General features: G+C 36.0%; 1 protein-coding gene across 13 annotated transcripts in view; it reads left to right on the top strand.

Moving 5' to 3' along the window:
• The window catches only part of LOC128236966 (diacylglycerol kinase zeta-like), a 123,704-nt gene that overhangs the window by 72,686 nt on the left and 23,296 nt on the right, over positions 1-27,722 (top strand). For 8 of the 13 annotated variants that reach the window (XM_052952112.1, XM_052952119.1, XM_052952110.1 and 5 more), the window contains 8 exons: positions 595-630; positions 4,003-4,071; positions 5,841-5,873; positions 10,948-11,100; positions 12,385-12,641; positions 16,920-17,094; positions 23,181-23,251; positions 26,958-27,109. In XM_052952112.1, coding sequence (XP_052808072.1) covers positions 595-630; positions 4,003-4,071; positions 5,841-5,873; positions 10,948-11,100; positions 12,385-12,641; positions 16,920-17,094; positions 23,181-23,251; positions 26,958-27,109 — 946 coding nt within the window. Of the gene's footprint in view, positions 1-540; positions 556-594; positions 631-4,002; positions 4,072-4,267; positions 4,294-5,840; positions 5,874-10,947; positions 11,101-12,384; positions 12,642-16,919; positions 17,095-23,180; positions 23,252-26,957; positions 27,110-27,722 lie in introns of those variants that run through there. The other 5 variants (XM_052952115.1, XM_052952113.1, XM_052952116.1 and 2 more) reach the window with 3 other exon arrangements.

Here is a 27,722-nt window from a genome sequence, read left to right as displayed (position 1 = left end):
CTTCAACATTTTAAATGAAACATAGCGCAGTCTACACGGCTTACTCACTCTGTCTGAGAGCCCTGCCTTGGGTCTTTTACCAGATTTTGATTGAGAGTTTAGTTTCTTAAAACCATTCGACCAACCTTGTCATAATACGGCCATCTGACAAAACACTGTCAAAACATTATTTTGGAAACAATTTTGTCGAAGTATTTGATGAAACTACAGTTAATCACCTTATCAAACTCCGGTATTAAAAATGTGCGAGGCTTTTTAAGTTTTTTAGGCTGCCCTTTGATTCATTTAAATGGAGTTGTAAAAGTAAAGTTATCTTTGATTTAAGTCTTCATTTTAAGCAAAATGTTGCTTTCCGACATAGCTTATAATTGACCTAATTTATCACGTGGTATACACAAACTGGGTTAACTTTGACTTAATGGTTTTAAAAAAATTAACTTATTTCTTTATTAAGAATAAGTAAACAGTTAATACCTGAATATGTTTATAATCTGAGAGAGATAATTGCATGATAATCAGTGACATCAATGGCTATTTTAGCATGATGGACGCAGTGTATGTGATTTTGTTTTTTATGTTTTCCATTTTCTATAGCCTGAGCCTCCATGTTCACCCACTTACGTTTATAATGTAAGCCTGTCACTCACAAAAACACACTTAAACAGGCCAATGCTTCTAGCCAAACTTTCCTTTCTTGTATTTTTGCAGCAGTTTAAATTGGAATTGAATGAAAACATCATGGTTTTCAGCTTGTCTGTTTTTCATGATAAGTGTGTCAGGGTCTTGTTATTGCCTCAGTGTCTCAGCAGCGAGTTGTCATTATTTAGCCCAAACTTGGCCCTTGCTGCATGACTTCAAAATATTTACATGAAACTTGGTAGTGGCATTTATCTTGTGACAATGCACAATATGTCAAGACATTTTCGTTGCAAAGCCAATAATTGAAGACTTGAATTAGTGCTGGATTAGCTTAAGGAAAAATTGTTACAAAACAATTAAAAGCTACAAATATAGTCTTTGACCAGTCACTAACTCTGTGTTTAAGGGACTCATAAGAATGTAGGCCTGTTTTCCTGTACAGTTTGTCAACTCACAATTGCACATATTTTTGTGTGATTTTTTGTTGAAGTGTATTTTTTTTTTTAAATAGTTTGTCTCTTTAATGTTCTCTGTCATTTTATAGACTTAGCTTCCAACTGATTTTAATAGGTGTTACTTTTAATGGTCTTGATTGTTTTAATCACTGTGTTATATTTGTGTTTTTGTGTTAACTTTCCTGGACACAATTTCTTCACAACTGTATATTTACACCTCAAATTCCACTCCTTAAATGACAGCCTTTCGGCAATTCGTTAATGTAAATATTGCACTATTGTTTGAAACGTGTCAGCAGGCCACAAAAAACTTTAATCAACTTGTTGAAAAGTGTTAGTTTAAGATTTGTTAAATGTATTGTTGACATTCATTTAGCATTTCAATTTTATGTTAAAAAGTGATTGTATTTCGGGACTACTTTTGGCCCATAGTGAAAACATGTGTAAACTGGTCAAACAGTTCTTTTTACAGGATGCGTAAGAAAGAATTACTGTAAGGTTATAAACAATTCTGGAAAGAAATAATGAACTTTTTGGTGTAAATATGAGTTATTAATTGTGTGATTGATGTCATTATTGAGGATATGAACACAGTTGGGCTTGTTAAAGTATGCTTGGAGTCATTCAAACACCACACACTTAAACCAGCCCAACTGTGTTCATACCCTGATAATGACATCAATCAGGCAATTTATTTTTGGTGTAAATATAAGTTATTAATTGCGTGATCGATGTCATTATTGAGGATATGAACACAGTTGGGCTTGTTAAAGTATGCTTGGAGTCATTCAGACACCACACACTTAAACCAACCCAACTGTGTTCATACCCTGATAATGACATCAATCACGCAATTTATTCCATAAGTACGCATACATGTTTATACAAAATGAATCCTTCTTGTTTTATGTGTACAACTTGTCTGATTTTACACGTTACAGAAATAAGCCCTTCTATACCACTCTGGTTCAAAATATATGAACATTTCTTAATACTAGCTCTAATATTTGTAGAGTTATCCACCTTGATTCAATGAAAAAATATACCATTAATGTGCTGTTGTTTGACTCTGCAATTAATGTGCTGTTGTTTGACTCTGCCATTTATGTGCTGTTGTTTGACTCCATCAGTTCTCATGCAGTTATCTGCTATTCCCCTGTATCATATGTTTGATAAGCAATAAGTCCCTGTTTTGATTTCCACCATCAGTTCCCCATTGGACTCCAGTCCCAATGAAATGTAAATCATTCACTTCAGAAATGTCTGCTTTCAGCAAAACCCTCTTTAAATAAATAACAAAACAAACTGGATTTATGGACAATGCTGAACTTTCCTAATGACAGCCCTTGTCTCTGGATGGAAACTAATTGGCACAGCTCTGGGTCAGTCTTGCAAATGTACTCATGAGGATTTTAAGACTAAAGATATGCCAAGGTTGCCTTAATTGAGACTTGAAAATAAATAATTGATAGGTGTTTTTTTTAAAAGCAGATTCAAGAACTGTTTGACAAGTAAATGCATATTCATTTAATTAATTATTTGCAATGCTATTTTAGAAACAGAACTCGGTTAATTGAGTTTCCCATTTCCCTTTGAGATTAATCTATTTAGGTATGTTCCATGTCTTAATACAAATAATGTGGTAAATCATCAACAATATCTTGGCATCCAAACTGGAACAATCATCAACAATATCCTGGCATCCAAACTGGAACAATCATCAACAATATCCTGGCATCCAAACTGGAACAATCATCAACGTTATCTTGATCATCAAAATTGGAACAATCTTCAACAATAAACATTGAGAAAAAGCAACCATGGATTTTCTAAGCAACAATATCTTGGCATCAAAACTGGAACAATCATCATCAATATCTTGGCATCAAAACTGGAACAATCATCAACAATATCCTGGCATCCAAACTGGAACAATCATCAACAATATCTTGTAGTATGTAGTTGTTGTAGCTATTGAAATTAAACAATGTCAGCAACACTATGATATTTTCCTAGAAATCATAATTACAATACCATTACGATAATAGAGGTTGTCCATATATAGCTCGGCAGTTTTTGATTACGCTCCCCAGGTAATTGAATGGAAAATGATATTTATCAAATTAGGGAAAATAACTGACAATCTCTTGGCCAGTCACTAGAGGAATTAATAAAAACGGCACTTCCCGTTATTGTCAGTGAAACATTGTGACTGAATTGGATCGTGCGCAGTATGCCAGTCATGGTGTGTCTGCTATTAACTCAGAAAAATTGTGTGTTATTTTATTTACTCGACCAAGATTTCTCAATATTGAAAATTGTGCTTTCTGTTTCATTATATCCTGACATTGCCTTGCACTAAAGGCTGCCCAACTTGCCTTCTACATAAATGCTTTTGTCACATATCTCCTTTTAAAGCTGTTTTTTCCCAGAATATTTTTAATTAAATTGTTGCAGAAATTCAATCGTGAAGCATAATTGACAGCCTACTGATTAAAACTTCAAATAACTGTTGAAGTCTGAATTTTGCCAGACTCTGGAAATTAGTTTTTGAGTTCTTTTATCCAATTAACTGGAAATGTTTCTAATGAAATAACCAACGTAATTTTCCTAACTCATTTTTGCTTGACGACAGTGACTGTTTTCCTTTTTTAACATTTTTTTTTCTATTTATGATTCATTTCTTAATATAGCAATAATTTTTGTAATATTATATGATGGATAATGTTATTGCTATCTAAATAAGGATAAGAATCATTATAAATTATGAATTAAAAAGAGATAATTTAGAAAACAATTTCTTTTAAGCAATTGTTTTTTTGAGAAAATAAATATTTTATATCCTAATTATAAATATAAAAAAACCCAAACCTGGCCTTGTAGTTTAAAGATTTGTATGTATTTGCAGCAACAGTTGATGCGGCATCATTGGGTACACAGAAGACGGCAAGATGGCAAGTGCAAGCAATGTGGCAAGGTATGTTTTCATAAAAGTGGCTAGGTATATTTGTATTATTGTGGCAAGATGGCAAGTGCAAGCAATGTGGCAAGGTATGTTTTCATAAAAGTGGCAAGGTATATTTTCATTATTGTGGCAAGATGGCAAGTGCAAGCAATGTGGCAAAGTATGTTTTCATAAAAGTGGCAAGGTATATTTGCATCATTGTGGCAAGATGGCAAGTGCAAGCAATGTGGCAAGGTATGTTTTCATTAAAGTGGCAAGGTATATTTGCATTATTGTGGCAAGATGGCAAGTGCAAGCAATATGGCAAAGTATGTTTTCATAAAAGTGGCAAGGTATATTTGTATTATTGTGCCAAGATGGCAAACACAAGCAATGTGGCAAGGTATGTTTTCATAAAAGTGGCAATGAATATTTGCATAATTGTGGCAAGATGGCAAACACAAGCAATGGCGCAAGGTATGTTTTCATAAAAGTGGCAATGAATATTTGCATAATTGTGGCAAGATGGCAAACACAAGCAATGGGGCAAGGTATGTTTTCATAAAAGTGGCAATGAATATGAATATTTGCATAATTGTGGCAAGATGGCAAACACAAGCAATGTGGCAAGGTATGTTTTCATAAAAGTGGCAATGAATATTTGCATAATTGTGGCAAGATGGCAAACACAAGCAATGGGGCAAGGTATGTTTTCATAAAAGTGGCAATATATATTATAGTGATGGGTGTGTCATATAGTGATGGGTGTGTCATATAGTGATGGGGTTGTCATATAGTGATGGGTGTGTCATATAGTGATGGGTGTGTCATACAGTGATGGGTGTCATATAGTGATGGGGTTGTCATAAATGGGTGTGTCATATAGTGATGGGTGTGTCATATAGTGATGAGTGTGTCATATAGTGATGGGGTTGTCATACAGTGATGGGTGTCATATAGTGATGGGGTTGTCATATAGTGATGGGTGTGTCATATAGTGATGGGGTTGTCATATAGCGATGGGTGTGACATATAGTGATGGGGTTATTATATAGTGATGGGTGTGTCATATAGCGATGGGTGTGTCATATAGTGATAATGTTGTTATATAGTGATGGGTGTGTCATATAGAGATGGGGTTGTCATATAGTGATGGGGTTGTCATATAGTGATGGGGTTGTCATATAGAGATGGGGTTGTCATATAGAGATGGGGTTGTCATATAGTGATGGGTGTGTCATATAGTGATGGGTGTCATATAGTGATGGGTGTGTCATATAGCGATGGGTGTGTCATTTATGTTAAGCCAGATGAATGGAACAAAAACAACATTTTTTATTGATTGTGGATGAAGAATAAATATTATTCTAAATGTTTACAGTACATGTCATAACATAAGAAATACATCAACATGAATTGATAAGTACTGGGGTTTGATCCTGGAGGGTATATTTTATACTTGAGTGAAATTTTGCAGATTTAGACTTAATGAGCAGCAAGCAGAGTAAAACCAAAATCTGCAAAATTCCATAAGAGTCGAATATGACATTCTGGATCAAAACACAGTTCTCTTGTTAATTCACTTAAAGACACATGTTTTCATGATAAATGTTATTTTTAATGACACACTTTTTGGTTTAATGACATCATTTTAACATCGCAGTCTGGAGTTGAATACGACCTGCCGTATTTTGCATATGTTTTTTGTCTGGATCTATGATTGGTAATTAAATGTGACAGCTTGTAAGAATCTTCACTGAACATATGATATTAACCTTCCCTGCTATCTTTGTCTATTTCAGTCATTCCAGCAGCGATTTACGTTCCAGAGCAAGGTTAGTACACATGTACCAGCTGGCTGTTGGTAAATTCTAGTACACATGTACCAACTGGCTATTGGTAAATTCTAGTATGTATGTACCAGCTGGCTGTGGTTCAACCTTTAGTACACTTATGATCTGGCCGAGGTTCAACAGAAGGACACATGTACCAGCTGGCTGTCTTTTATATTTAGTACACATGTACCAGCTGGCTGTATTTTTTGTACACATGTACCAGCTCGGTTTGGTCAAACTTGAGTACACATCTGGACCACACATCACACTGCGAACAGATATATGCATACATTTTGACCATACAGCACATTTGACATGTGTGTTTACACACTAAACTCTATGTTATAAAGTGCTTCAGAATAATATACAACAATTATCATATATAAACATTGGCCTGAGGTTGTCCTTTATTAACCAGGTTTTCACATAGTGAAACCTGGTTATTAGAATGGCGAACATCGTTGTTCGGGCAGGCGGGCGGGCGGCCAGGCGGCGTCAAACTCACCTATGAAACTGAATAACTTTAGTAAGGGTTGACATATCTTGACCAAACTTGGTCTATAGAAAGAGTTTATGGGTACCTTTCATGGGATTGCCTTTGGGGTCCCTAGGGTCAAGGTCAAGGTCACTGTTACTAAAAATAAAAAAAACGGTTGAAACTGAATAACTTAAGTTAGGGATGACATATCTTGACTAAACATGGTCAATAGGAAGAGTTTATGGATACCTTTCATGGGTTTGTATTTGGGGTCCCTAGGTTCAAGGTCATGGCCACTGTTACTAAAAATAGAAAAACAATTGAAACTGAATAACTTTAGTTAGGGTTGACATATCTTGACCAAACTTGGTCTATAGTAAGAGTTTATAGATACTTTCATGGGATTGCATTTTGGGGTCCCTAGATTCAAGGTCAAGGTCGCTGTTACTAAAAATAGAAAAACAGTTGAAACTGAATAATTTTAGACAGGGTCTACATATCTTGACCAAACCAGGTATAAAGGAAGAGTTTATGGATACCTTTTATGGATACCTTTCATGGGATTGCGTTCGGGGTCCCTAGATTCAAGGTCAAGGTCACTGTTACTAAAAATAGAAAAATGGTTGAAACTGAATAACTTAAGCTAGGGTTGACATATCCTGACACAACTTAGTATAAAGGAAGAGTTTATGGATACCTTTCAATGGATTGCATTTGGGGTCCCTAGGGTCAAGGTCACTGTTACTAAAAATAGAAAAACAGACACAGGCTGAAGTTCTTCTGTCAATCATTAAAAGCCTGGTTTCGTCGCATTGCGGCGTTTCTTGTATAGATAAAACTTGACATACATATTGTATAACCCGCAAGGGGTTATAACGTTGTTGTTTATTTCAATATTGTGCTCTGATTGGATTAGCACCACGTCATTTGACAAATGATATATGACGTGTTATATGATGTTACAAAAATCATGTATTCGTTGATACAAAAGTTGGTTACAATTCTTGAAGGATAAAAACTCAATTGCAGGAGGTACTGATATATTTTTTTAATTATGTTTCTTGATCACACAATTGCTTGCAAAAAACCTTCAACTACAGCAAATATGGCACTTCAGTGGTATTTAAAACTGTTTATGTACAGGTTACATCAGCTGACACTGTACACTGACTTTCCATGCGTAATGAACTGGAACATATATATCTTCAATTGATTGTTTAGCTGGCTACAGCATGTAAAGGTTAAGTGCTGCACTGATTTGTGGTATAAAACATGTCCTGAATGTGATTAAACTGAAGCATTCGCCTTTCATGTTGTGTAAAACACATGTAATAGGCCTGTAAAACACAGGCTTTCATGACACTCAAACACATAATACTTGTTTTTCAATCCTTTTAAAGAAAGGTCAGAGTGTTCACATATATTAACCTTCTTGTTGAAGTGTGGGGTTTTCCTGAGATGTTTTTTATTACTATCATGTTCAACACAACAGTTTTGTTTTTCATTTGATTAGATATATAGAGGATCATTGTTTGTTTCCTCGTGAACTCCATAAGTCAACTTTTCACTTACAGCTACACCTCTCTTGACATGAAGCTTTTGGTGCTCACACTGTAAAATGTATTGCGATCTTTACTGAAACTAATATGTTTTTCTGTTAAATATTATATGATTGAAAGGAATATAAAGTGACAGTTAATTGTGGTTTTTCAGAAAATTGTGCAAAATTATATGTGAACATAACATAATTTCAAAATTCAAGTTCAGAAATTATCTCCAAGGCCGTCACAGGCAAATTTCCCGAGTTTTTTTGTTTTTTTTGATACATTTATATGTCCGTTGAAAAGAATGAATATTTTTTATAAAATGCCAATAGTTTGTGTTGAAAAGTACATAAGAAATAGTAATAAAGCCTATGAAGTTCACTAAGCAATATTATGTTGTAGTAATTTAATAATAAGATATTGTGTGTATTTCATCAAAAATGAAAGACTGTCAGATAACATATAAACTTAAACTTTTTTCTATTTTCTTCTTTTTTGTTTAATATGTCACTTATTTACTATAAAACCTTGCCAAATTCAAAGTACACTCGGGGACAAATCAATTGTTTTGCTCTTATCACATGAAAGATCCAAGGGGACAAATCAATTGTTTTGCTCTTATCACATGAAAGATCCAAGGGGACAAATCAATTGTTTTGCTCTTATCACATGAAAGATCCAAGGGGACAAATCAATTGTTTTGCTCTTATCACATGAAAGATCCAAGGGGACAAATCAATTGTTTTGCTCTTATGACATGAAAGATCCAAGGGGACAAATTAATTGTTTTGCTCTTATGACATGAAAGATCCAAGGGGACAAATCAATTGTTTTGCTCTTATCACATGAAAGATCCAAGGGGACAAATTAATTGTTTTGCTCTTATCACATGAAAGATCCAAGGGGACAAATTAATTGTTTTGCTCTTATCACATGAAAGATCCAAGGGGACAAATCAATTGTTTTGCTCTTATCACATGAAAGATCCAAGGGGACAAATTAATTGTTTTGCTCTTATCACATGAAAGATCCAAGGGGACAAATTAATACCCCATTTTTGGACATGTCACAAATACGCTCCCCACAGAGGGTCAATTTACCCTAGGGGTAAGTCTGGTCTTTTAGTCATATAAACGCCATATAAATATCAATAATACTTTTCCAGCATATTTACTTATGTGCCTAAATAAAGGAAAAAAATGTTCACTTAAATTTCTAGCCAAGGATTATTGCTATTTTTATAAGGTGTAAGAAAGTTACATACATCTTCCCCGGGAAAGTTAATTCAAGCCCATCATCCATAAATGTTAGGTTGTATACACCATCCCCTGGGACCATCACTAAAACCCTTCATTCATCATCTGGCCTTGGACTGACAACTTGGAGCCACTCTCATGGTTCTATGACAATTTTACCTTAATTGAAAAAAGAATACAATGTCAATGGCTCAAAAACTAAGATGACATTATGATCATGGGTGTTTTTTCTACCTCCGCAATGACAGTGAGGAATAATTCTCCAAGATTTTCTTCATATAAACTTGCACACAATTAATCAGATGTAATAGCATAAGTATCTGTCATGTGCTTGCGGCCTTCATCAGAAAACCTACCCCATGGGCCAGTGCAAGAGACGGCAACAAGACATGATTTGTCCTGGTTTTTAACCTTTCTTAATTAGAAGTTTTAGTGTTTGATTCATAAATACAGAACCAACATGAAGAGACAGCCATTTGGAAAAAGATAATGATTTTAATTAAAAAGTCAGCTAGTTTGTGTGTAATTGAAGAAGATAATATCAATGAGCTGCTTGTAATCCAGGGTCTGTTGTGTGCTGCAACAAAATACAAATGTCTCCTCACTGAGTGTGTGGGTTAATTTATGAACTTAAGCTTTACAGAGCTTATGCTTGTATAACTTATGATTACCTTTTGATAGAGATAATACCTGCCTTCTAGATTTTAGCCCCTGTGATGGAAAGAAAATGAGCTGTGGACACTTCTGTGGTGCAGCTCCGTGGTGCAGCTCTGTGGTGCAGCTTTTTGGTACAGCTCCATGGTGCATCTCTGTGGTGCAGCTCTGTCATGCTGCTTAGTGTTAGTGTGTGTTAAATTTAACAAAAGGCACAGCTGCACCACCGAAATGTCCACAGCACATTTTTTTTGCACCACTGATGGTATTGGTGCGCGGTGTTATTCATGAGTCAGGGGAGACAACTCCTCTTCCAATGAATTTCATGCTACAATAAAATATTTTTCAATGACCCTTTGCTGTCAGTATCCGCCATGGCCAAGTGGTCTTATTTTTTTTACTGGAAAGGCAGACCCAGTTCAATTCCGGCTTTAAATACAATATTTTTCTACGGGAAAGCATCTGGTACCTTGCAGAACCAATGATACTGCCTCATTAATTTTTCTAAGTAGTGATCCAGGGTATCAGACGATGCATCAAGATTCAAATGTCATCACTCATCAAGATTCGAATGTCATTACTCATCAAGATTCGAATGTCATTACTCATCAAGATTCGAATGTCATCACTCATCAAGATTCGAATGTCATCACTCATCAAGATTTGAATGTCATCACTCATCAAGATTTGAATGTCATCACTCATCAAGATTCGAATGTCATTACTCATCAAGATTCGAATTTCATCACTCATCAAGATTCGAATGTCATCACTCATCAAGATTCGAATGTCATCACTCATCAAGATTCGAATGTCATCTCTCATCAAGATTCGAATGTCATCACTCATCAAGATTCGAATGTAATCACTCATCAAGATTCGAATGTCATCACTCATCAAGATTCAAATGTCATCACTCATCAAGATTCGAATGTCATCACTCATCAAGATTTGAATGTCATCACTCATCAAGATTTGAATGTCATCACTCATCAAGATTCGAATGTCATCACTCATCAAGATTCAAATGTCATCACGGTACAAGGATGTATGAGTACTGCAAACTTTAAAATGCTCTTTAGAACATATGTTTTGTGTTACATATCTTGCTAACTAAAAGACTTATTTTATCTTTGTCTTAGGAGATAATAGCAATAAGCTGTTCATGGTGTAAGGCGGCATACCACAACAAGATTTCCTGCTTCATGATGCAGCAGATTGAGGAGCAGTGTCCGCTGGGCGTACATGCTGGAATCATTGTCCCCCCCTCCTGGATTATCAAGTTGCCGAGAAAGGTATGCAACAATAACTAAACATATAACAATATGATGCATGGGCACTGTTGTTTCCCCCTTCTGGTGGATTTCATTTGGTAGGGATGGATTTGATATGTTAAAGGTTGATTTAATGTGGTTTGGGTTAAATTGATATGGTTGGGTTAAATTGATAATTATGGATTGGGTTAATTTGATTTGTTAGGGGTTAATTTGATTTGTTACGGTAGGATTTGATACGGTTTGGGTTAAATTGATATGGTTTGGGTTAAATTGATATGGTTTGGGATAAATTGATATGGTTTTGGTTAATTTCATTTGTTAGGGGTTGATTTGATATGCTTGAATTTCTTGATCAAAGACCATGCCATGTTAGAACACTAGAATACTATTTCCAATGTTCTACTTTATGGTGTTCCTAATTAGGGGTTTAAGGCTTGGGTGCTTTATTTTTGTTCACTGCTTGTGCAGCCATTTTTTGTCAGAAACAATATACATATGGTAAAGACATAATTTTATCATATATAATTGTTTTAGGAAAGTGTTTCCCTTGATAACGACAATGCACAAATGATAATTATAAAGGTGAGACTGGTATTTCCCTTGGTAATAAAGTAACCCATTGCAGAATGATGAGAGATAGATAGGTTTCCTTTTTATTAGAAAACTTTTTCTCAAACATATTTCTTTCCAATAATAAAAAACCTGGATCACTATTGTTGCTATTTCTAAAACAAGAGTAGTTATTTTAATCTGATATCTCTGATTGATAACATTGATTTTAAAAATGTCAGATTTACAGATCTCATAAAAAGTAAAAAGATACCACTATTGATTTCTTCACAACTAATCTTGTATGTGATGGATCATTTTTAGTTCATTTGCTTTTTGAATGAAACTATGTGTGGCATTGTTTTAGTCCTGCTGTCCATGTCTTCTGTGGAATCATTTTAACTCTTAGCTCTTGATCATAACTGATGGAAAAACATTTCGTATATATTCCAATGAAACTTGGTGACATGGTCAATAACTACGGTCAACTGAAATGAGGTGCACTCTCTTTATGTAAATCTAAATGTGTTTTGTTGTTGTTGTTGTTGTTGTTGTAAGCATTCTTCCGAACAGGCTTTGTCAGTCAGTTGTTACATTTCAATATTTCAACAACTGTGTAGATGACCCTTGATTCAGATTTCGGAGTGTATGATGAGAAATATAGTTGGCTCCTTGACCAACTGAATAAAACAGATGTTGCCTTTCACTTGTTTTTGTTTGTTTAGAATTTAAAATATATATCTCTATTTGCAGGGCTCTTTCAAATCTTCTATAAGAAAGAAGAGTCGAACAAAGTCTTCAGTGAAGAGAAAGAAAGGCAGCTGTAAGGACATAGATATTCACCGCCCCTTCATCATCAAGCCTATTCCCTCTCCCCTGCTCAAACCATTACTAGTGTTCATTAATCCCAAGTCGGGCGGGAACCAGGGGGGAAAACTCTTCCACAAATTTTGCTGGTTGTTGAATCCGAGACAGGTGTTTGACCTCAGCAATGGCGGACCAAAAATGGGGTGAGTTCTAATTGTGATTGGGTAATAAATGGGATATTTGTTGGGTTTCATATTTTTAGTTAGTTTATACTTATTTAATTTTACAACAATTGTGAAACAAGCTATTGCAACTTATATTAATCACTCTCAGTGGCACGATGTTGTGCGAGTTGTGAGTGTGGTCCTGTGTTGTGGGGGAAACTGGAGGACCCAGAGAAAACCCACTTGTCCGGTTTGGTGACCACTAACCAAACTCACATGCGCCCAGGCCGGGAATCGAACCCTGGTAGCCTTGGTGAGAAGCAATTGATATTTTTTAAATTAACATTTTGCATTGTTCATCAACACTTAACTTACTGACAAAGCGATGTTCATGGAAAAATGGGGGAAAAAATGGCAACATCCCATTCACTATGTCTGCATTTCTTTATTTCAGTGTGAAATTCAGACCGAAAAAAATGACAATAAAAATTAAACAATATTTTTATAGTGTTTTAAGATTTATAATATATGAAGTATAGTGATATGTTATGTGTAACGTTATCATGTTATGTCCAAAATGTCGTCCACAAAAAGCAGAGCCATATAAGAGTTCCTCCAGGAAGGTAAAGCCAAGATTCATAGAAGTACATTTTCTGCTAGAAGTTTTTTAATCTTAACGTAGTCTTGTGAGTAAGTTCACATTGTATTTCCGGATGCTCATTTGTTGTTGGATGCGTACATGACAGATCACAGATCAACGTCAACCAGTTTAAACTGAGAGCTCCTCTCCAAATCTGGGGGAAAATGCTATATTTAGAAGCTTTAAGTAGTATTTTAGCGTATTCTGAATAGACCATAGTTCTTGAGATTTTCTTAAAATGGAAACTAATTTGTGATTGCTCCTATTTTAAGATGTATTTTTCTATGTCGATCTTGAGAAATATTTCGCTCTGTTAAATCTTATTTAGAAAGTCTTATGCACAAATAAACACAGCAATTGGAGATTAAGTTTAAAAGAAATGTCTGGATATTTCATCTCTGACAGATTTTTGTTGACATAAATAATGAGAGAATTATCTTGTTTTAAGCTGAGAATTCTCTTGGAAAATGTGTTCAACTTTATAGTACAATTTTCTAGGCTAGATTATTTCTGATTAGTGTAATAATATAGAAATATGAGATGCTATGGGATGTGATAGCTTGTAATGTTAACCTGAGAATGTTAATGTTAACTGAGGCGTTATGGGATTGCATTTGGGGCCCTAACGGTCAAGGTCAAGTCATTAAAAATAGATAACCAGTTGGTACTGAGTTAAGGTTGACATATTGTGACCAACCTTGGTATATAGGAAGAATTTTTGGTGGACTTCCATGGGATTGCATTTGGGTCAAGTTTACTGTTACTTAAAAAAGGGAAAAAGTTCTCACAAGAAGGCTATAGTTCTTCTGTCAAACATTAAAAACCTAATTTCATTGCATTGTGTGGCATTTCTTGTTTATTCTTGTAAATTTGACTTTTTGTATATTGCTTTTGACAGGCACATATTACATTGTTATTGTATTCATATCTAAGACAAAGGGCGTTAGTCAAATGTGCTGTTCTATGACAGCTCTTTGTTTTATGAATATTCCATCTAGTAAATGCAATCAAGCTTGGAATGTGAATATAAATTGAGGTTTATTTATTGATAATGAATATATTTTTATGTACTGTAGAAGTGTATGATACAATTATTTGATTGTATTATTTATTTATATTATGACCCAATGTAACATGAAAACATTAGAAACAAGGTAAGTTTTTGCCAGCAGTAAATACCTAAAAGGTTAAGCAAAATATGCGCATTTTGTAAAGTCTTCCTCTCTGGAACCAAATCTACCTCTCCTGACCCAAATCTACCTCTCTGGAGACCCAATTCTACCTCACTGGAGAAATAAATCTACCTCTCTGGACCCTAAGATTAGTAACCTCTCTGGAGAAACCAATCTACCTGGACCCTAAGATTAGTAACCTCTCTGGAGAAACCAATCTACCTCACTGGACCCAAATCTACCTCTAGAGAATTACAGGCCTGTTTCAAACCTTCCTTTTATTTCTAAGGTTCTTGAAAAAGTAGTTGACGCACGTCTGGAACAGTATCTTGCACTGAACAACCTACACGAGGAACAACAGTCTGCCTATAGAAAGCTCCACTCCACTGAGACCGCTTTAATCAAAGTCCAGAATGACATTCTCCAATCCCTTGACCAAAACAAAGTCACAGTACTTGTTCTACTCGACCTGTCTGCAGCCTTTGACACCATTGATCACAACACTCTTTTAAATCGCTTGGAGGATCATTTCAGAATTTCAGGAAAACCGCTCGCATGGATGTCCTCATATCTAAGTGATCGCTACCAGACTGTGTGTATTGAACTGTCAAGACCAGTACTGATGAATTACAGCGTACCCCAAGGTTCAGTTTTAGGACCCCAAAACTATATCATGTACACCAAGCCAGTTGGTGACATTTGTAGAAATCATAGACTTAAGCATCATGTTTATTCTGATGATTTACAACTGTATTTATCTTTTGAACCAACAGATACGGGTTCCCAGGTCGAGGCATTGCGTCGTGTTGAGGCCTGTCTCAATGATATTGTGTCATGGATGCATGACAACATGTTAAAACTGAATGCAGACAAGACAGAAGTAATACTTTTTACATCAAAACGCAATGCTAATCTTGTTTCGGATATCTCTGTTAATGTTGGAGTCTCTGAGATAAAGCCAACCACATGCGTCAGAAATCTTGGAGCAATGCTGGATTCAAAGATGGACATGGAACAATATGTGAACTCAGTCTGTCGATCTTGCTATGGTCACTTACGGCAGATAGGTCACATCAGACCATACCTGACTAATGACGCCACGAAATCTCTTGTGAACTCTCTAGTCACATCAAGACTCGACTACTGTAATGTGCTGCTCAATGGCATACCTAAGACCGTGATGAACAAAATGCAAAATGTTCAAAACACAGCAGCCCGCATTATAACGAGGACTTCCCGTTACAATTACATCACTCCCGTGCTCAAAGAACTTCATTGGCTACCTGTACACTACAGAGTTCAGTACAAAACACTCTCTATTACATACAAAGCCTTGCATGGCCAATCACCGGAATATATCAAAAGCATGTTAGAGGTATACAGACCCCTATGCGACAAAAGATCAAGCAATCACTCTATAACACTACGAGTACCAAGAAGTCGGACTGCTATGTATGGTGACAGAAGTTACGTGACTGCTGCCTCAAAGCTGTGGAATTCTCTTCCAAGAGGAATTATCCCAATAAGGGACTGTGACACGTATGCTTCTTTTAAAAGAGCCCTGAAGACACACTTCTTCATTGAAATTTATGGGAACTAATTGTCATTATACACAGTTATCCATAACCTGTCATTTTTTTAGGTTTGTTTATTTTTAATTTTTATTTTATTTTTTAAGAACAGTTTATGATGTGTGTACACTTAATTTTACTCGGCCCGTGTCTTTTAAGTACTGTTTTAGTATCGCTTCGTATCTTTTATACTTTTTAATACCTTCTGATGATTTTAAAGATTGGTTGTATGTAGCCATAGTGTTTATTTTTATCATGTGTATATACCTTATTCTTACTATACATGTATATGTTTTTGTATATATACTTATATTTGTTTGTTAAGCACTTTTGAATGTATGTTTTTATGATAAAAGTGCTATATAAATGGAGTATAATAATAATAATAATAGAGAAACAAATCTACCTATCTGACACAGCCAGAGATTCTACCTATCTGGCACAGCCAGAGATTCACATGTCTGTTTTAAATAAAAACAACAATTCAAACTTCTGTAAAAAATGTAAGCTAATGAAAGAAAAGAAGAAAAAAATATTTGTGCTTTTGGATGGATACAAAACTTACTTTCTGCTGTGGACCAACACAGCCGACAATGTTCATCTGTTGCCAGTAAAGGGATTAACATCTGTAGCAAATTGTATAACAGAGGTTAATTGTTTGGTTTTATCCAAGTTATCCAAAATGTTTATTGATTGGTCAATATTTTTTATCCAATAATATCTACTAACCAATCAAATCGTTTTAATAAGTCAACAATCCAAAAGATAATGAGTGGACAATTGACCAAAGTTGTATACAATTGGCTGCTGCAGTTAGTGGTTTGCCAGTACTAAATATTGGAGTCATAACTGGCTCATATCCTTGTATCACAATATGTGGCATGTAATCGTTTCATTTCTACTTCTTTAAAGAGTTATTTCTCCTGAATTACAGGCTGGACCTCTACAAAAAAGTGCCTAACCTGCGAGTACTGGTGTGTGGTGGTGACGGGACGGCGGGCTGGATCCTGAGTGCCCTTGATATTCTCAACCTCCCCTCCCCACCCCCTGTCGCTATCCTCCCCCTGGGCACCGGCAATGACCTGGCACGGACCCTCAACTGGGGCGGGGTATGTACATGGTTATCAGTATATTTGTCCAGAAATATTTAACTCATTTTCTGAAGCAAGGTATACAGTTCCCATACGTCTTCATTTTGTTGTCTAGAATTTGTCCTGCAGTTCCATGAAGGCATTCTGCTAACATGATCTGATCATGTCTCTAGCCACAAGATAAATGACTTTGATAATAAATCTTTTTTTTAGCTTGATCTAGATAAACTATATGTCTTGGGAAGCTGTTGTAAAGGGGACAATTAAAGACAATCATTATGCATGCAGACAATGGAAGTGTCACCTGGCGGGGTTCTCGTCCCCAAACTATTGCTTATTAACACGTAACTCCATATACATTCTCCATATTTTATTCATATATAATACACTCGCTAAGTTGTGAGAGGTCTCTTAACCTTCTCTATCTACCCCTCACAAGAACTGATTAAACTTACAAATACGACATACAATTTCTCATTAGGCCACGCCCATATAATTATAAACCAACCATACAAAAACACTTCATTCATACCAGCCCCTAATGTAACCTACTATTGTCTTTACCTTCAGACCAGAACTCATAAGAATCTTATTCACACCTTCATGTTATATGCTTTGATCGAAGTAATGGCAACTGCATGCTTACCAAGTTTCCTTCAATTAATTATGGAAGATACAGTATGTCCAGCAATTAAGAACAAGACTAGCAGATGTCTGTAACTAATATTTCAAAGGCTATGAATTAGTACTAGACCATAACAAAATATAGTAACTATGATTTCCTCATGTGGACTTGTAGAGAAATCCTCATTCAATCAATTTGAGAAAAATATAAATAATCAATTTTTATATTTAAAATAATGAACTGTTTTATAACTCTGTGACACAAGTTCCATGATAAATGATGTTACTGGTGCCACACTTTCGAGAGTCACGTTGCTGTTCATGCTTCACATAGATGTTTCATTTTCTTGTGTTTAAATGTGGAATAATGTAGCTCCCATGAGGGTCACAAAGCAGGGTTATATTAGGGTGTGATGCCCTTTAATGGTACCTTAAACTAAATGTGAGACAAGTCCTGTACAAGGGAGTGCTTTCATATCTTATATTCTCAGACAGTTACAGTTGTAGTTTTAAAAGATATTGAGTTTATTTCACATACATACTTTTATATTATGCTGCTGTATTAACAAGAAAGTTGCAAGTATGCAAAATCCTATCGTTTTTAGCTTGACTATTCGAAGAATATGGAGAGCTATACTACTCACCCAAGTGTTGGCGTCAGCGTCACACCTTGGTTAAGATTTTGCATGCAAGCACACATAGGTTAATATCTCAGCAAGTATTTGAGTTATTGCATTGAGAATTTATACAGTGGTACTCAACCATCCAACCTACTTAATTAACCAATTTAGAAAACTCTAATTTGCATTTAATGCAAAATATAGGCCTTTATTATTCGACTTAGAAATTCTGGTTAAGGTTTTGCGTGCAAGCACACATAGGTTAATATCTCAGCAACTACTTGAGGTATTGCATTGATACTTGATACAATGGTACTGAACCATCCAACCTACTTAATTAACCAAGTTAGATAACTCCTGTTTGCATTTAATGCAAATAATAGGCCTTTATTATTCGACTAAGATATTCTGCTGAAGGTTTTGCGTGCAAGCACACATAGGTTAATATCTCAGCAACTTCTTTAGGTATTGCATTTAGACTTTGTGCAATGGTACTCAACCATCCATCCTACTTAATTAACCAAGTTAGATAACTCTAGTTTGCATTATATTCAAATAATGGCCCCTTTTTTAGACATAGAAATTCTGGTTACGGTTTTGCTTGTTACCACTTTTAAGTCAATACCTCAGCGAATATATCATGTATTGCTTTGAAACTTTACACACATGCTCCCAACCATTTAACCTTCTTCTTTAATCAAGTAAGATAACTCTATCTTTCATATTATATAATTTTTGCCCCTTTATTATGCGACTTAGATATTCTGGTTAAGGTCTTGCATGTAAGCACACATAGGATAATATCTCAGCAATTACTTGATGTATTGCATTGAGACTTTATACAATGGTATTCAACCACCCAACGTAATTGAATACCCAAGTTAGATAACTGTATTTTGCAAATAATTGCCCTTTATTATTAGACTCAAAAATTCTGGTTAAAATGTTCCATGTAAATACATTTATGTTAATATCTCAGCACATCATGTATTGCATTGAAATCTAATCTAACAGTGATCCATGCATGTTTCGCCAAAGCTTTGCAATCCTTACACTGAAAAGCGGCGGAATAGTCGAGCGCGCTGTCTCTGTGACAGCTCTTGTTGAAATTTGTTTCAAGCTGAAAATTAAGTTTTTGAGGACCTCAAAGAAATGTCATTATTGTTAAGTTGACAAAAGAGGAGCAATGGTTACCTTAAACAGTAAGTCAAGTTTCAAAAAGTGATGTTCAAGTGCTGGTTCTGTGGAATGGTAGAGAGCAGGATATTCCAAACTCTCATTTTCTGTAGAAAAGACGAGGACCATGGAAGAACTTTACAGCAATTTTTGGTGGAAGCATTTGTCTTCTGAAATTGTATTTCCCAATTCTCATTTGTGTGATGAATGTAATAGTCTTCAAATGAACTTCTTAAAATCTTAAAAGGGCAGAATATATCAAAATGACATGAGACTTGCATAAAACACATTAGCCTGGCTGACATGGTAACCTTTCTAGCCCAGGAAAAGACAGATAAAAACTGACAGGAGATTTAAGGGACATGCTAACAGATCATCGCAGTTTACTGGCAAATACATCCTGGTGCTGTGGTGGCAGAAAACCGTTAGCTAATCAGACAAAACAGGAAGACAATGGATGTTTGTATACTTATGGGATGAGAAGTAATAATCTGTTGCAGCTGCGTTCACTGACCAAAATACATTAACAAAATCTAAAACCTGTTTAAAACATTTCCATGAAACTTGGTACCAGCGCTAGTGACAATTGTATAGCATGTATGCTTATGGGATAAGAAGTAATAATCTGTTGCAGCAGCATTCACTGACCGAAATACGTTTACATATTGGTCGACCTATGTGAAAGCAAGGGTTGCTCCAGGATCAGACACTGGGGCCCACATGTGCGTCCCATCCCCTATACCCACAACCAAAAATAAGACACAAAACATCGTTTGAGGAATTGGTACCTTCCCCCGAAAAATGTGTGAAATTTAGACTCAAAGGGTGCATGCTGATGTATCCCCCCCCCCCCCCCCCCCCGATAGAATTATCTCATTTATATGACACATGGTTTTGCTGAGTTGCATAGTATAATTGTATTATTACTACATAAACATAAAGCAGTAGCTTAATCTGACAGTGTCTAGATTCATTGCACATTTAATAGTTGATAACTGCCATCCAGGGTGAATGTGTGAGTGTTTGCATGTAAGGCTATGATTGTGACTGTCCATGGCGCGCACCAGTTGTGTGAATCCACAGACATTGACTCGTAAATGGATGTCTTTGATCCAGATTGCAGCAGTCTTTTTACATAAAGATTACAGGAAAGATCTCAAAATAGCATAGAGATTAAGTTATAAAATCTGCAGATATCAGAATAAATCTCACTTTCTGCTGAAACATGACAAAGATTAAAACAGAGCTTTATAGCTCATTAGACTGTGTATTTGGAAGAAAATGTCTTAAAAGGTTTTGTAATAGACTTTGTTGCTCGATGTTGGTGGCGGTTTCATTGTCTTTATGGTGCAAAAACTATTATGTGGCCAAATCCTAAAACCTGTTTAAAATATTTCATGAAACTTGGTGACAATGTGCATTTGTATATAGCATGCAAGGCACATATCATGGCTGTGTTCCTACGTATGTCTCTTCATTAACTGATAAAAACCGCTGAGCACTGTCATCTGCTTGTCACAGGTGGCTATCCTTTCACTCATAGATTTCAATTATAGACTTTCTTTCTGTTTATTTCTTAACAAACGATGAGTTTCCTTATCCAAGTCATGATCTATGACTACATTAGGTTTGGCCCACTCTGTTTCCACTCAGTATAATTCGTAGCAGGAAAAGCGGTAGGCAATCTTTTCTGACTTCACAAGCTGTCCAGTTGGGTCAATTTCAGGGTGATTCAGGTCAATATGGCATCTACTTGCGGTGACCCTTTTTAATTGGTAGTCACATCTTGTACTTTCCGTACAGTGCGGGGGAAGATATTCTGGCACACTCATTAGAGTCTGAAGGTGGCTAAATGACGTCAAACCTGAGGCTAATTTTCTCACAAGCATTTCTAAAATAGGGGCTTCCATGTGTCTTTAGAGCCTTTCTTTTGTTAAAAATTTGATAAATGTGGTGCAAGATGAACAAAATATTGAGGCTTCTTACAGTTCAAGGAATTGAATTACTCTCGGAAGGAAAAACTACAAGCAGAGCTCATTTCTGAATTACTCTACATTCTTCAGAATGAACTTTAAATATAAAAACTCAAGGAACTATTAAGGCCTCCATGTTGTTGGTTTTAGCAGATCAAGGTATTATCAAGGCAGGTATTATCAAGGCCTCATTGTTGTTTGTATTAGCAGATCAAGGTATTATCAAGACAGGTATTATCAAGGCCTCATTGTTGTTTGTATTAGCAGATCAAGGTTTTATCAAGGCAGGTATTATCAAGGCCTCATTGTTGTTTGTATTAGCAGATCAAGGTTTTATCAAGGCCGCAGTGTTGTTGGTATTAGCAGATCAAGGTTTTATCAAGGCCTCATTGTTGTTGGTATTAGCAGATCAAGGTTTTATCAAGGCCTCATTGTTGTTGATATTAGCAGATCAAGGCAGGTATTATCAAGGCCTCAATGTTGTTGGTATTATCAGATCAAGGTTTTATCAAGGTCGCAGTGTTGTTTGTATTAGCAGATCAAGGTTTTATCAAGGCCTCAGTGTTGTTGGTATTAGCAGATCAAGGTTTTATCAAGGTCGCAGTGTTGTTTGTATTAGCAGATCAAGGTATTATCAAGGCCTTAGTGTTGTTTGTATTAGCAGATCAAGGTTTTATCAAGGTCGCAGTGTTGTTGGTATTAGCAGATCAAGGTTTTATCAAGGTCTCAGTGTTGTTGGTATTAGCAGATCAAGGTATTATCAAGGCCTCAGTGTTGTTTGTATTGGCAGATCAAGGTTTTATCAAGGTCTCAGTGTTGTTGGTATTAGCAGATCAAGGTATTATCAAGGCCTCAGTGTTGTTTGTATTAGCAGATCAAGGTTTTATCAAGGTCGCAGTGTTGTTGGTATTAGCAGATCAAGGTTTTATCAAGGTCACAGTGTTGTTTGTATTAGCAGATCAAGGTTTTATCAAGGCCTCAGTGTTGTTGATATTGGCAGATCAAGGCCCCAGTATTGTTGGTATTAGCAGATCAAGGTTTTATCAAGGCCTCAGTGTTGTTGTTATAAGCAGATCAAGGTTTTATCAAGGTCTCGGTGTTGTTGTTATAAGCAGATCAAGGTTTTATCAAAGCCTCGGTGTTGTTGGTATGAGCAGGTCAAGGTTTTATCAAAGCCTCGGTGTTGTTGGTATTAGCAGATCAAGGTATTATAAAGACCAAGGTGTTGTTGGTATTTAAGCAGGTCAAGGTATTATAAAGGCCTTGTTTTTAGGCGTAAACAGACACACTTTAGCAAGATCATATGTAATGTTGAAGATGGCCTATGATCATAGCAGTTTTTCCATTGCCTATGATCATGGCAGGTTGTCAGTGACCTATGATCAAGGCAGGTTTTCCATGGCCTATGATCACGGCAGGTTTTCCGTGGCCTATGATCATGGCAGGTTTTCCATGGCCTATGCTCATGGCAGGTTTTCTGTGGCCTATGATCATGGCAGGTTTTCCATGGCCTATGATCACGGCAGGTTTTCCATGGCCTATGATCTTGGCAGGTTGTGTAAGGCTTTTGACCATCATGGCATATTTTCCATGTGTTTTCAAGGAGACAACAGACATTTTAACAAGATTTTATGTAATGTTGAAGATGACCTATCATCATGGCAGGTTTCCCATGGCCTTTGGTAATGACAGGTCTTTCATGTGTTTTCAGGGGTACACAGATGAACCAATCAGCAAGATCTTATGCAATGTTGAAGATGGTCAGGTGGTGCAGTTAGACCGGTGAGTATTTATTTGTTCATAATTCAAGGATATCAAATACAGTACACTCAACGAGTTAGACCCACTTTCCGTTTCCCTCCACGGATTTTCGCTATTGCGGCCAACACAATGAATTTATCGACTGTCCGCGTTCCTCGGAGTTTGAATTTAAGGACCTCGGAGGGTGTTCAGTTGACCGAAGAATTACGAACGTGGCGTTCCTCAGAAGGGTTAACTCTGCGAAACTCTGCAGACACTTGATAAGAATCTACGCTCAAGTTATTTTATTTTATTAAAAATTTCAACCGATTATGACGGCTCCAGTAAATTGCTATTATTCTTTTTCCTCTGCCCGTTTTGCATGAAGTTAACTTACCACAAGAATGCAGTCGTATTTCACTATTTGCACATGCATCTTATAAACGTGTTTTTATTCTAATGACTGAATACATTGATAAACACATTTTACCTGAAAAGGGTAGGTTACTTATTACATATTTTCAGAAAATCAGGAGGTCAAATACAGGTTTAAAGTTCAGAGCGCATGGTTAAAGGCCTTATTGTCTCGTTTTCTGTAGAAAATTCCCTAAAATGTCATAGCTATTTTTAACCACCAATAATAGATATTGTATTCTATATTGTATTGATCACGTGCGTGATGTCAGAGGTCATGGTTCAGAATCGTGTAAAATGTCGGCTGTTTTATGATGTAATACAATTAGTGGCAGTACATCAATGATTCAATGTTTACTATTACAAGTCAAGACAATATTCAATTGGCGTGTACGGACACAAATATACATATTAAACGCTGGTAAGAATCTTGTACGATTAACAATGTACATTAGAATCAAAACAATCTTCTGAACAAGAATGATTTCTTGCTTATCTGATTAGACACGGAGTTCCGCCGCGGGGTCATAATATTGGACGATTTTCAACGCTATCATTCATATTAAACTCGGCGGTAAACCAGCCACTTGGAGGAACTCGGTGGGATTTTAGCGAGGGCAACAGTTGTATCCTCGGAGGAAGTCCGCGATCATCGACTTTATCATTCGGAGTGAGCGAGGAAAGTGGGTCCAACTCGTTGAGAGTACTGAACATTATTGGGGTTTATAGATATCTAGACTTACAAGATTTAGATAAGGTGGGGAATCACCTTGTTTAATATTGCGGATGTTATCTTTTTCATCTATTTTTCATTAAATCCCCTGTTTTCCATTTTCTGAAGGCTATTTCTTGTACTCAAACATAGTTTGATCCCTGAAAATTATACTTTGCATCTGTGAAAGTTTCAGATGCTATTGTCACCTTAATTGCACTAATCTAAATTTCAAATTCCTTCGTTAAACTTGTGTATATTTGAAAGAAAAATATATTGAATAAAATGATGCGTATAATTATATAATATTTATAATTAGTAGTTAAAAACAGCTAGTGATTGTCATTTTGAGGAATTTTCCACAAAAAAACAAGGCAAGAAGGCCTTCAACCATGGGCTGCGAACTTTGAACGCATGTTTGCGACTAGTCACTTTCAATCATGATTTACCGAAAATCTTCAAATCATAACATACAAGCCATTCATTCCCTCAAAAGAGTAATAAAAAACAAGTCATGTAAATTTAGGCTTTGAGTGAGATCAGAGAAACAAGGGATCCAAAAACAGCCCAATGGCTTATTGGTCAGTGTGTTCTCAAGAGAATTTGTATCATAAGACTTTGATCTGTATCTGCATTGAAATGCCAAAGATCGAAAAAGTTTGATAGAACTGCTCATAAAATGTACTAAAATGCTGGTTATATAAAAGCTTTAGTTACAGAGCTATGTAATGATCCAATTTTCACATGCACTGTAAATGAAGCCTGCCTTAGCCTTTCTATTCTTTATGGCATGCTCATTAAGCTGTAATGGAAAATATAACAAACTGCAAGAGTAATTAAAATCTAAATTGGTTTTAGGAACACAATATAAGAGCATATCCACTCACCCTTTGTAAATTTGCCTGTAAACCTCTCATTTTCCTCTCTTCATTAGGGCAAAAAAATGTGTAATATATGCTTTGTGCTTTAAGATTAACCAAGTATCAGTAAACTGATATATTTAGGACTTAAAGGAAACCACGGTATTTGTTAACTACTCATGTTGATACTCATACAGAGAACCTTATGAAGCTTATATTATACAATGATATAAAGTGATATTGACCTTGAAGTTAATAGGTCAATGTCGCTGTTAAAGGTCAGCAAAAACTGTACAATATACCTCAACACAATTCTTAGTATGATTATTCTATTGTATACCCTCGGTGCACTTTGTTACAAAAAAGTTACGATACCTTTGATTGTTCACATGTCTACACTTAACTCTGACAAGGCTACGTGCTTTTTGTAGACCTGGCTTTCAGCCAATCAGATTCATACAAATGCAATGAGTATATGATATAAATGTTTGTCTCACTGGTGGGGAAGCCGGTAAACCCGAAGGATTTAGGTACACTGCACAGCGCCAAATCTAGACGGGGTGATTTGTAATGGTAATGCTGTTAGGTGATGTAAATCTTGTCTTTGTGCTGGGAAACTTTAGTTAAAAAATGATTTATTTTCTGCAAGGCAAAGCTCGGTTTGAATAGATTTCAATTTTGTATACTTAAGTCACATTATGAATTGGACATTTTTTTCAATCATTATGATTTAAACACGGAAATGTTATACTTGTTAGTTAGGTCATGTAGATGAGTCAGATTAAAACTGACTCTCAACAACACAATAAGTACCCTTAACAGTGTAAAGTACATGTAGAACATGTTGTTTGGTCATATCCATGTAAATATTATTCTAATCTAGTCAAGTCTGCTTGTGTTTAGCGAGACATAGTTGTCAAAATGTCAGTTCCTTGTGTATATCTAAGTCCTTGCATGCGTGGTGCATATATCCGGACTGAATTTGTCTAGGCTGTATCTTGACCATACATAATAGGATTTTCAAAAACTTGCCATAAAGGTCCGGCCTGTATCTTGACCATACATAATAGGATTTTAAAAAACTTGCCTTGAAGGTTTACCATGATAAGGTGGCGTGTTGCGCACAAGACCAAAGTCTTTACCTCTAAGTTCAAAGTTATGCTTAGAGGTCAAAGTTGGACATCAAAGGTCAAGCCCAAGTTAAGAGGTCAAAGGTTGAAATGATCATTGTACGGGCTGTATCTTGACCATGTATTATAGGATTTTCAAAAACCTTAGCATGAAGGTTCGCCATGATGAGGTGGCAGGTAGTGAACAAAACCTAGGTCCAAACCTCAAAGGTCAGGGTCACCCTTAGAGGTCAAAGGTTGAAATGATCCTTGTCTGGGCTGTATCTTGTCCATGCAGTATAGGATTTTCAAATAACTTGCTATGAAGGTTCACCATGATGAGGCATGCAGACAACCCAGGTCTTTACCTTTAAGATTAAGGTGACTCTTAGAGGTTAAATGTCAAAATGAGTACTGTTGATAGTTCTGGCCTGGACTGAACCTGATCAGGGCTGTATCATTTTCACACAAAAAATGCTGAGGCATAACATCAACTCTGTTATTCTGTATTGCACTTACAAGGAACAGCATTATGTTTGTATCAAAGGCTCTTTCAATTCGCTCAACATGTTGCCATTTGGTATCATATTTTTTAAGTCTGTTTTAGACAGCAAAAATATGATTAAGTTTCAAATTGTCTTTTTGCCCTGCAGGTGGAATGTGTCGGTAGAGCCTCACCTCGGGGCTGGAGAGCCAGAGCCTGGGGAGGAGGAAGTGAAGGACCGCCTACCCCTGGATGTCCTCAACAATTACTTCAGTCTTGGGGCAGATGCTCATGTCGCTCTTGAGTTCCATGAATCTCGAGGTAAGTGAAAATGGGATTCCTGAGCTTATAATTATTTTTTATGATGATTGCCAAATATTTTTTTATCAGTTAATATTTTTTTATGATTTTTGGCACATTTAATTAGAAAATGTGGCCGTGAGTTGTGAGGAAATCTAGAATACCCTCTTGCAACCCGTTAGTGGACTGGCTTGGTGGTTTCCCCATCAACTTGCTTATTTCAAGAATTGAACCCTGGACTCTGCTGAGAAGATGGCCCAGATTTCTTGACTGACTTCTTGAGCCTGACTTAAATAGTTTATTTTGTTTAGTAAAATTTCTTACTTAAATTGATCTTGAATTTTTAAACTGTTTTTCGTGATTATCAGACAGATAACCTAAATAAAGAATATAAATACTTCCAAATTGGTAAATAGTTTACAATTTATAGAAGAACAAAAATATTGAGCTTAGCTTTATCGTTATAACAGACTTAAGTAGTAAAAATTGGCCCTAAGTGTTCTAAGCATGCAACAGAAATGCCTTCTGAGGTTTGCTGTTTGGGAGGAAAAGCATGTAGTCATTGTCATAGCTTAGATGTTGTTAGCGCAGGCCTCATTAAGTCTTAACTTCTGGTTGTTATAACTCAGAAATT

Source organism: Mya arenaria, chromosome 6 (assembly GCF_026914265.1).
Source record: "Mya arenaria isolate MELC-2E11 chromosome 6, ASM2691426v1".
NCBI lineage: Eukaryota > Metazoa > Mollusca > Bivalvia > Myida > Myidae > Mya > Mya arenaria.
This window is presented reverse-complemented; position numbering and strand designations above follow the sequence as displayed.